This window comes from Lynx canadensis, chromosome A3 (assembly GCF_007474595.2).
Source record: "Lynx canadensis isolate LIC74 chromosome A3, mLynCan4.pri.v2, whole genome shotgun sequence".
NCBI classification, from domain to species: domain Eukaryota; kingdom Metazoa; phylum Chordata; class Mammalia; order Carnivora; family Felidae; genus Lynx; species Lynx canadensis.
Window position 1 is genome coordinate 81,731,385 of NC_044305.1, and position 12,045 is coordinate 81,743,429.

The window sequence follows — 12,045 nt, forward strand, 5'->3', positions numbered from 1 at the left end:
ATTTTGGGGTCATTGCTTCTTTTGACAAATATTTTTTCTTTCCCACGGAAAGGATAACAGAGGATACGAGAGAGATTCAATTGTAATTTACAGAGAAGTAAAATATGGTCATATGTGAGTTTTTGTTTACCTTGTCTGCCCAGAAGGAGCCTGTGCTCATCATGTTTCCAATTAGATGGTTATCTGATCCCTTTAAAAGTAATGTCTGTCCATTCCCTCTGTTGAAGCAAGTAAGTGCCGGTCCCCTTGACACACTCAAGTTTCACGAGCCTTGGGATCTTGAGTCTACTCTTTCCTGTAGGTTTCATAATTGATACTGAGAACCTTTTCCCATATCACACACATGAATATAATGAAGGTGTTAGAATAACTTTTGTAGAGATAGCAGAAGAGTACCCTGAGACTAATTACGCATTGTTAAGTTTTTGCTCTGATACTGCTTCCAAAAGAGATTTTTGGATTGGAAAATCTGGAAGATATTTTCCTTTTGCTTTTCATTTTCCTGTTTGCTGACTGTGCTGAACAACAGAAATCAAGCGTTAACTTGTCTTTGTTACTTGGCAGGAAATACCACCATGATGTGGCGTTTTCTTGTGTACTCGATAGCATTTCAGTAGTACACTTCTGACAGTCTTTAACAGTTTGTATTCCTATTTGATGTTTAAGCGGTAAATTGAGTTAAGTTGAAAATATTTTACATGTGTCTGAGATACACTTAGGAAAGTGGGGATAAATGTTAGTTACTGTGGGCTGCACATGTAGAATAACCTAGTAGTACCCCAAAAAGTGTAAGTGAATATAAATTCAGCAAATTTTAATTAAAGAAAATACTTCAAAATGCCAGTGTTCTCAGTAAAAATACTCTAGGGAATATCCATTCTTGGAAGAAAGGCAGTGTTCTATTCAAAAATACACCTGTATACACCACAGAAGAGTAAAGAAGTGGGATTTTTAAAAGATAACACAGATCATCAAAATGAAAAATGAGCTATTGCTTTTCTTAGTAAAAATAAGACATTCTTTCCTACTTTGTTCTTTTAGCAGAGATATTTCTAAAAGTGTTTTAAAATTCAAATGTTTTTATGCTCAAGAAAAAAGTTCTCTTCAACTATGATAGCATAATACTTTTCACAAACCTTCAATTTAATTGTTCCTAAATCTAGAGTACATGGGTGGTAGTAGGGAACATCCCGTGATAGAATATGAATGCCGCCTGCTTTTATGAATGTTGCTGTTTGGTTTTGGTTTTGCTTTGGGTAGATAATTCACACTTTGCGATTGCTTTCTCATTATACAATTGAGTAGTTAATTTCTTCTTTGAATTTTTTAATAGACTAATAAATAAGGTAATGTTTGCAAAGTACCAGCTATGTTGCTTGGCATATAACTACATTTACTTGTCGCCACTGTATCACCATGAGTATTTAAAGTGATCATTTAGAGCATCTGTTCTGCAAGTAGTTATGCTCCTTTGACTTAGTGCTTCCTGTACCTGACTGATAGTGAACCTCCCTCTCCTGTAGTAGTGGACAGGGTGTGGGGTCAGAGGTGTGTGTGTGTATGTGTGTTGATGATGATAAAACTAAAATCATTAAAATTAGAGAAATTAAACTTTTGGGGGGTTGTTTTGATGCAGACAGCTTTACTAAACCGCCTGGAGCGAATTTTCGAAGCATGTTTTCCTTCAATATTTATCCCTGATACTGAAGAAGAAGTTACTTCCCTGAAGCACTTGCTGGAAACAAGCACCTTCCCAATAAAAACAAGAGAGGCCTTAGCTGAAAGTGGGTAAGTAGTCGACAGTTTTTAGATAGCATGTATGTTCTTTAGTTTTAACCTTATAAATTAGAACAACAGTTACCTTAAAACATCAGCGTTCTAAAATGTTCTTGTAACATTGTGTTGAAGTTTAAAAAATCGTATTGTGCTGAAACAAAACAAAAAAAACCTCCCTATTCCATTTTTGAACGCTTTTTCAAATATTTCTAAATCCTTACTCTCCTCAGTCGATTTTATATATTATCTTTTGACTTGAGTATGATAAGTGTGAATTTAGACTTTACATGTGCTCTTCTCCTCCCTTCATCTTCCCTGTATGACTTACATCATAGTTTTTTGTTAAGTTGATATTTGGTATTTCCATTATTTTAATCATGTGAATAGTGTTCATTGCTAAGCCACTATTTCCATTATAGTAAGCTTCTTCTTGGACTTGATAGTTGCCTCTCTTTTTCATTTACTCAGTCTTTTCCTACCCTCCAGGTTATGATCAAACCTGTCAGGCTAGCCATTCCATTTTTTTTTCCCTGAGCCTTCCACCATTCTATCCCAATTTGGGATGGATTCAATCTAGGCTTCTTAAACATGGTATCTTGGGATTGCCATTCACTTAGAGCCCATATTGGTGGGGCACATCCTCTGATAGCCTCCTGAGAAATAAAGGTACATGGGTAGTAAAATTTTTATTCTACCCTTATGTTAAATTTATAATTTAGGATTTTTTTGTTGTGGGTATTCTGGAATTTCACAATGAAGTATCTTGATATGAGTCTTTATTAATTGGACTGAACACTAGGTATATGACCTTTCAATCTGGAGGCTTCTGTCCTTCAGTATTGGGCAGTTCTCTTGAATTGACAATTACCAATATAATACCAATACAGTTACTTTCCCTCCATTGTTTTCTTTCTGGAACTCCTATTAATTATTAGATGTTAGAGGAGCTAGATTGATTATCTAATTTTAATTTCAAAGTTATTATTCCTGGACTTTTGCATCTCATTACTCCACCTCTGAACATATTCTCTCCCTCTACAAGTCCCTCCTTCATCCCTCTTTGTGACCTCAAAGTTTGTGGTGCAAAGTTTTAGTTATCTCTTAATTTTTTTTAAATATGGAGATTATGATTTGCTTCTTGGTTTTTTGGGGGTGATTTCTGAGAACGGGACAAAAAGGTTTATGCTTTACCATCTTAAAACTGTTTAGATGTGTTATTTAAAAATATGCTAGTTGTGCAGTAGTTCATACTCTTAGACCCAGAAATCTCTCCAAGAGATTCATTTTGGGAAATAACACAACTCTACAACAAAATACCGTGTAAAATACAGGAAGATAATTTGCCTAACTAACAATAGGAGATGAACAGTGAAAATAACTTATTTAAACTATAAGGTTGTGGTCAAATAATGATGCATGTGTCTAAGAATGTTACATGACCATTGGAAAATGTATACATGTAGATGAGGAAATGCTTAAAATCTGAGAAAAGAATACAAAGTTATGTATTTGCTGTAATTGCAGTTGTGTGTTTGTGGATCAAGACTCAAAGAGAAAGCATATTAAATAGCTATAGTAATATGGTGGAATGCTGAATGATTTCTTTCCTTCTCTTAAATATTAAATATTTTTGTTTTAAGGGGTGCCCAGTTGGCTCAGTCAGTTAAGCGTCTGACTTCTGCTCATGATGTCATAGTTTGTGAGTTTGAGCCCCATGTCAGGCACTGTGCTGACAGCTCAGAGCCTGGAGCCGGCTTTAGATTCTGTGTCTCCCTCTCCCTCTGCCCCTCTCCTGCTCGTGCTCTCTCAAAAATAAATAAACGTTAAAAAAAAAAAAGTTTGGTGCTCCTGGGTGGCTCAGTCGGTTAAGCATCAGACTTCAGCTCAAGTCATGATCTCACAGTTTGTGAGTTAAAGCCCCATGTCGGGCTCTGTGCTGACAGCTCAGAGCCTGGAGCTGGCTTCGGATTCTGTGTCTCCCTTTCTCTCTGCTCCTCCCCCACTTGTGGTCTCTGTCTTTCAAAAATAAATAAATGTTAAAAAAATATAAAATTAAAAAAATTTTTTACAATTGAAAAAACATACAGGCTAAATTTTGGTTGATTACTGACATACTGTTTCAAATGAGTTTAGCTTAGCTACTAGCTACTTTAATGACTATAAGTGGTGGCAGTTGATTTTATTCAGAAAATAGCTGTATACTCATGTTAAACACAAGATTAACTGGAATGTATAATATTTCACAGTCACATTAAAACTAGGATTCATGGTGAAAGCTATTGAGTAACCCATTGTTGATGGCTTCATCATGACCTTTGCAGGGAACTGCTGGATGTGTGGACCGAGCTACAGGACATCCACGATGCACATGGCTTGAGATATCAGTGGGGTGGCTCCCATAGCAACAAGAAGCTTTTGTGCTCCTTGGGAATAGACACCCGAAACATTGTGAGTTTTGTTAGTACCTTGGAAAATCCTTTAGTGGACCTATGGGTGTTTTTAAATTCTGTTACACTTTTGTTCAAGCTGTGATAAGCTAGTTCCTCAGAAAAATAAATGTTAGTTGGCTTAAATGCTCATGTATTTTGAATATGCCAGCTCTTAAACATAAATGCATCTAAATTTTTCTCCAGTCAATATTTTTTACTTTTAGAAAAGGTTGTTTGTAATGTTTTTCATTAACTATAAAATAGAGGAATTGTAGTAACAGATCCAAAATACAAGCCCATATGGGCAACTTAACAATTTCTTCTATTTATATTTCACAATGTATGCAATAACATGTTAACTGTTTCAGTGTATGACATCTCATTCTCTGAATATACATTCTTTTTCTCTAACACACATGTGTAGCTCTTCACGGGTAACAAGAAGCAGCCTGTTATAGTGCCCATGTATGCAGCAGGATTGGTAAGTACAAAATGTCCCTGTACCTATTTATCATTGCTGCATTCATTCTATAAAATTATCTTACGTGGCATGATGTGGAAAGTATATTTTAAGGGGTGTCTAGTGTGGGAACATTAAGGGAATAAGTATTAATATCCTTTTTCATCTCATCCCTTCAAGTCTTGATTTAAGGACATGTTGCCGTATTAATTAAAGACACTGTTTTGTTTTAGATCGAAGATTATCCTAGTAATATAGTGCTCATAACTCTTTGTAAAATGTACCTTTAGAGGTCTTGCTTTTTCTTCTTTCCTTCTTGTTTTTCTTCCTAAATTTGCCTTTAAAAAGTGGAAGCTGAAGTATTTGAAGGCTTAGATAGCATTTGTTGTAACCCAGTTGTGATCAGTTTTAAATCATGCACTGTTGAAGCTATGGATGGATGTGTCTAAAACCTTGGGAATACCAAATGATAGTAATTAAAAATGGGCCAGGACCCATAATCGGTCCTCAGTTTTTTTCCATTAATTTTTTAAATATGTTGAATTTTGTTTTTTCAGATATGCCAGGTAGTCCAGGATAACTGAGGAATTTTCTTTGTGTACCTTCTCAAGACTCAGTCACACTTTGAAGTTTGATGTGTTTGTGTTTTTTGGTGTGTCTTTGAGTTATTGGTGAATTAAATTCTTTCACCAATAACTTTTGAAAACAAGGAAAAATGTTTAAGAAAGAAAAATATAGCTTGGTATGGAATTTATACAACCTTATGTGCATGCAAAAATGAATTTGCTGTGAAATTTGACCTTTTTTAATCTACAAAACTTTTCCATGAATAAGGCCTAATTATTGATTTGAATTGGAATGTTTTACTTTTTGTTTTTGTAGTTTTGTGGAATTAGACAAAAACCTGTGCTTGAATCTTTTTATCAGTTTCTCTCCTTTACAAATGTAATTTACCTTGTATTTTCAAAACACCTTGATTATCCCTATACTGTTTGCTGTTGTGGGTAAATATAATCCAGGACATACTCTAACCTTTGGTTATTTGCATTTCTTTTTTCCTCAAGGAGTAGCATTCTAGAGGTGGTTGGTGTTACTGTCACATACTGAGGTAGAAAGTATGAATTTAATTTGTAGGAGTTTTCATTCAGCACACTGGGGGCGGTAACCTACTTAATCCTTATGTGTAGGCTCAGGCATGAGCCAGTTCTTTAAATTTTGTGAGGAATTAGAGAGGGATATTCTTGCTTTATTTTTCTGCCTTAATTACAATCTTTATCAGCAATAACTCTACCATTTTTATAAGCTTTTAATACCAAAGTTGATTTAGTGAATACATCTCTCCTCCTCCATCTTTATGATGCCTTATGTTTAGAAACATTCTTTTTCATATCTGGTTTCAGATTTTAATTATACCTGAATTTTTCCCATGGTGCTTTACACAGATAAGGTGTTCAGTATCTTTTGGTCTCATCGGAAGCAGTAGTACCTGAAGTGGTCAGTTAAGTCACTGGTTCTCAGACCTTAATATGAATCAGAATTGGGGCACCTGGGTGGCTCTGTCGGTTGAGCATCCAACTTCAGGTTGGGTATAATCTCAGTTTGTGAGTTTGAGCTGTGCATCGGGCTCACTGCTGTCAGTGCAGAGCCTGAGCCCACTTTGGATCCTCAGCCCAAGGATGTGTTTGTGTTTTTGGATTCCTTCAGATCCTCTGCCCCCCCTCTCTTTCTGCCCCTCCTCTGCTCTCACTCTTTCAAAAATAAAACATTAAAAAAATACTTTATAAAAAAACATGCATCAGAATTGCTTGGAAGATGTATTAAAACAGAATGCTGGGCACCATTGAGTTTCTTATTCAGTAGGGGTGGGGTTACGTATCTGACGAGTTCCCAGGTGATTCAAAAACTACTGATTGGGGACCACTTTGAGGACCACTGATTTAAGTGATAGTTGACATTAGAAAAGTTGGCTAAGGTTGGTAATTGTTTGCTGAATGCATGGTCTCTTTACATAAGGGCACACTAGAAAGTGTGCAGAATGTATATGCTGATGAGTCAGACCACGAATTTATTTTCATTCAAGCTTTGGAGGAAAGCCTTTTATAAAATATCATCGTTAAGAATGGAATTTGTGTGGGGCACTTGGGTGGTTAGCGTCTGACTCTTAATTTCGGCTCAGGTCATGAATTCATGGTTCTCAGGATTGAGCCCTGCGTGGGGCTCTGCTCTGACAGCATGGAACCTGCTTGGGATATTCTCTCTCTCTCTTTCTCTCTCTTTCTCTCTCTTTTCTCTCTTATCGCGAGATGGCTATCGCTGGGATAGCGGTTCGCTCTTCGTGCGCCTCGCTTTCTCTCTCTTTCTCTCTCTTTCTCTCTCTTTCTCTCTCTTTCTCTCTCTTTCTCTCTCTTTCTCTCTCTTTCTCACAAAATAAACTTAAAAAGAAAAAGATTGCATCTATAAATTGCTTTAGTTAGCATGTACCCTATCTTTTTTTAAGTTTATTTTGAGAGAGCGTGAGAGAGAACGAGCAGGAGAGTGTCAGAGAAGAGAGGTGGGGAGAGAGAATCCCAAGCAGGCTCTGCACTGTTAGCTCGGAGCGCAGGACAGGGCTCAAACTCAGGAACCGTGAGATCATGATCTGAGCCCAAACCAAGAGTCAGACGCTTAACCAGCTAAGCCACCCAGGTGCCCCAGCATATACCCTATTACACGAAAAGAGGAGAGATAGTCCTGAAAACTTGTTTTTAGAAATTCACAGATTCTTAGAAAAAAAGGGGGGGTGGTGGATTTTACAGATTCTAGCCTTACAAAGCTGTCTTAGCAGTTTTGATATTTTTCCCCCCAGTAAAGGGAGACTTTTGTGTAGTCTGGTTGATAAATATTCAAGAGTTTATCAAGTGTTATTTTAAAATGTGTTAAAACTTTTTTTGGCAGGCCATTAACCTGGATGATTACCCATTATTAGTAGTGTTTGGTAGAGTATTGATGCAGACTGCTGATTTTTTTTTTCCTTCTTTATTTCTACCTCCATCCTCAGTGCCTTCCTTTCTTACTCAAAAAGTGTGTTAGATTTTTAACACACGTAGTGGAACATGTAAGATGTTTTCCCCTCTGGAATGGCTGTTTCTCTACTATGCCAGTTCAAGGAACTAAGTATGAAAGCTCCCATCCTCTAGTGGTGATAGGCTCAAATACTAAACATACACTGAAGCATGTAGACCCCATCACATTAGATGATGTGTTTTAGGTGTGCAAAATGGTTCGATGCTAATCTAGCTGCATTTCAGGGACGAGAGAAGCAGAGAACTTCTATGCTGCTCCATCATCTTGGCCCCTCCAAGAGTGCCACTCTCTAGATGATGTGTTTTAGAATTCTCACTTCTCCAAGCACCACCATGGTGTAATGGGTACAAAGGATGTCCTTTTCTGTTTCAGTGTCTGAAATGTCACAAAAGTGTTGGATTCTTAGGGCCTGCATACTATATACTGTTGTGCTTGCCTCTTCCCCACCCCTGGCATTCCAAATTGCTTATGCTTTTGTATAACAGTGATAACTAGGCACTTTAAAACAAATCTGATTTAAAATACAAGGTCTTGCTTCAAAAGTTTGGATTCCAAAGGTACTATTGTAAAACATTTTCCACTACAGTGCTATAAAATTTTCTCTAAACAAAATTTAACAGTAGTTCCTTTTTGTCTTTAGCACTTTCCAAATGACTTGGGTTTTTACTTTGTGCTACATTGATTTTTCTCATGAAGTTTGAGTTGACTTCTCCCCCTCCCCATTAATGGCTAATATGCCTTTTTCAGGGTATGTTAGAACCCACCAAGGAACCATTGAAACCACTATCTGCTGCAGAAAAAATCGCTTCCATTGGTCAGACAAACACCATGTCACCAGAAATGAACACATGTACATCTGACCAATTTCAGGTAAAAATATCTGTGTATTGATACATTTATGCATGTATACACACATACGTCCAGAGTGTTTCCCTTAAGTATAAATTTTAGTTTAAAATATGTAAAAATTTTGACTTCATGATGGACATGATTTTGATTACTTATTAACATCCCTTGGAATACAATTAACAAACTATCTTTAATTTTTAAAAAAGGCACACTTGAGCACTAGCTGGTTATGTGTAAGTCCTTTAAACCTATCTAGGCCCTAGTTTCTTTACCTATAAAATGAAGACTTTGTGAAGCAGGCATCTCTAAAAACCCCTTACAGCTTGAACATTGTATGATCATAATTACTGACATACCAATCTGGTAAGTGCTGATTTTCAAAAAAATTGGGAAATGGTACATTGACACCGACTCTTCAAATCTGCTATTGTGTGTTTTCCCCGAAACCTGCAAATTTTATTAAGTAATAAAATTGTTGATTGCATCAAAAACTGTTGTTTTGAGAGCTTGAATAAAAGTTATTTAAGTTGAAAATAATGTGGCCTTTTACAAAACATTCCGGATTCAGAAGAAAAGAAAGCAGTCTTTCTTATCCTTTACCTCCTTGGCATCATTAAGCACAAATTTTTTTCAGTCTAATATAGTTAATAGCAGAGCCTTCCCCCTCACTTTTTTATCTGTGGAAAAATTTGCTTACTCCTCCCACATCATTAGAAACTGACTGAGTGCTGGTTAAACATTTTTTTTTTTAGAAGATTAATATTTTTAAGTGAACATTACCATTTGTAAAACATTCTTGCCGTGTTATTTTTTTTTTTTTACCTTAAATATCATCTTTAGTTATATCTAACACAAAAGTGTGTATTTGAACAGCTTTTCCCAAAGTGTGTGTTCTTTGAACACTAACCCCCAGAGATGCTCTACTAAAGAAGGGTTCCAGGGGGAAGTAAGTTTGGAAAATTTTTCATATATACCCAATAACCACCCTTGAAGATTCTCAACACACATATTAAGGTCTCTGGAGTATCCTGCAGTAAATAACCCTATTTAATTTTAATTATTTCTTAAATTTACTTGGCCACAGGGACAAAGGGAAAAGGAGTCATAACACCCATTGAACTAGAATTTTGAAGAATATACTTTAGAAAACAGTAACATAAAGCAAAGTCCTACCCTTTCAGCTGTGTTTCAAGGAACATCTGATATTATGGCTGTGTACCACTGTGGTTTATACTTAGCATAGCTTAAACATCCCTTTGAAGCCACTTCATTACTAGCACTGAAATAGTGGGCAAGGAGGTCTGAAACATAAAATGCCTGGCCTTATTGATGGTTGGCAACAGGCAAAGTGGTTCGGGCAAATTTGTCTCCGTAGGTAGAATCTGTCCTTAGTTCTCCTCCTTTAATTGTCCTTACATTGTTCTCTGGCTCTTAGCTTCCTTCTCAGGCCTGCCCTACATAAGCAGATCCCAAAATTACTTCTCCCATAGCACATTCCCACTTCTGCCTTAAGGCAACATTTTTATTCCTACAGTGTGAGGTATTAGGAAACTAACTTGAACTACCTGGTTCAGACTACCTGGCACATTTACTGAAAATGAAGCCATTCTTGCTTGAGGCCACTTGTTGCTCGTTTTGCCTGCTGCCTCCTCCTCCTCTTCTCCATCCAACCACTTCTCTCTGTTGCACCCCATAAACTATTGCTTATTTTATCAGAGTTAGCTGTCACTTGTCATTTTTGCCCCTAGTTGGTTTAGTTGATCTTACATATTATATTCTAGTCACCCCTCATACTTACCATCTTTCTTGTAGAATTCAATTATAAATGACTATAAGTCTTAGATGACCTAATAAAAAACATGTATGTTAATTTAATGGAACTTTTAATGGAAACTAAAGTGTATTAATTTAATGGAGGTTAATCAGGTCTCCATGATAGGTGTTTAGCTGCTGCTGTGTCTATACATATGCATACACCCATATATATACTTATAATCCAAGGACTACTGTCCCCCTTTCTAGTCAAGTATAGAAGTTCTCAGCAGCATTTAAGCACATCTAACTTCTTTGCTAGAAGATGGAACTTGGTCTCTTGCTAATTATGTAAAAAAAACTCTCTTTAATCACATGCTTTTATTCAGTTTAGTGCATACATCTCTTTAAAAAATACACAAATATTAAGTACCTTTTTTGGGGTTTGTGATCCTCATTAGCTTAAGTTTTTAGGCTTTTTGGGAGCCAGTGAAAATATCTCCCAATCGAAGTTGTTCACATTTCTTTTTTTTTTTTTTAATGCTTATTTTTGAGAGAGAGAGTGAACGGGTGAGGGGCAGAGAGAGATGGAGACACAATCTGAAGCAGGCTGTAGGCTCTGAGCTGTCAGCATAGAGCCCAATGTGGGGCTCAGACCCACGAACCACGAGATCATGACCTGAGCTGAAGTCAGATGCTTAACCGACTGAGCCACCCAGTTGCCCCTCAAATTTATTTCTGGATCAACTTAAGCCTTTGTAGGCCTTCATTCTACATGAAGCATGTCAGCATACAGACACTCAAACTGAAGACTTCATACACGTATCAGAAGGCACCTCAGCACACCTTCTTCACTAAATTGTATGATCTTTGCTTGGCTCCATACTCCTGAATATTTTAAATATTTTAGAAACATCTAAAGTACATTGTAAGATTCTCTTTATGTAAAGCAATATTTCTTACCACTATTCTCTGGCAGGCAGTGTGTGTATTATTTTTACTTTACGTTTTGGCCATGCTGTAATACTGTTACATCTTTCCACTAGTCATGATATCCGGAGGAAACAGCCATAGCCTTTAGTACTAGAAGTTCAACAAAATGTGTCAGGAAAGATCTGTTTAATACCTTTTTTTTTTTTTTGGTCAACTATACACCATACCTTCCTTTTATGTTTTTTTATTGGCATCACTAACAGTGACTTCCAAACTTACCATCATTGTATAATTCTCATTACGACTGCCTGCTTTCTGATCTGGCTCAATCTGGGTACCCATTGGATTTTTATTGTTTCTTCAAATTAGTTTATACCATTGCATCTCTTGTTTAGGAGGTTAATGACTTATTTAACAACTGTTCCTGGTGTTTTTTTCTAGGATACTTTCACCTGAAAAAAACAGCTTGTGGGCAAAAGGCAATAATGATACTTCTGTTGTTTTGGTTTTTTTTTAAATCTTTATTCAGTGAATGTCCAGGTCACATCATTCATGGTGCCATTACTGATTCCCCTATTACTTAGCAAGATCAGTACATTAACCACACTTTATCCACTGCTGAATTGAGTCAGCTCTCTGGCTAGCAGTTATCTAGCTAGTCACTACTAGAAAATTTCCTCTTAGGCTTCTGGATGTGGCTATTTCATTTGTGAATCAGAATTTTATTTTTTTAATTTTTTTTAAGTTTATTTTTTGAGAGAGAGCACAAACAGGGGAGGGGCA

General features: G+C 36.5%; 1 protein-coding gene across 5 annotated transcripts in view; it reads left to right on the plus strand.

The window, feature by feature from the left end:
- Positions 1-12,045, plus strand: part of AFTPH (aftiphilin) — a 67,144-nt gene that overhangs the window by 38,515 nt on the left and 16,584 nt on the right. For 4 of the 5 annotated variants that reach the window (XM_032592653.1, XM_030310703.2, XM_030310701.1 and 1 more), the window contains 4 exons: positions 1,637-1,788; positions 4,098-4,224; positions 4,630-4,686; positions 8,476-8,598. In XM_032592653.1, coding sequence (XP_032448544.1) covers positions 1,637-1,788; positions 4,098-4,224; positions 4,630-4,686; positions 8,476-8,598 — 459 coding nt within the window. The remainder of the gene's footprint in view (positions 1-1,636; positions 1,789-4,097; positions 4,225-4,629; positions 4,687-8,475; positions 8,599-12,045) is intronic. The other variant, XM_030310704.1, reaches the window with a different exon arrangement.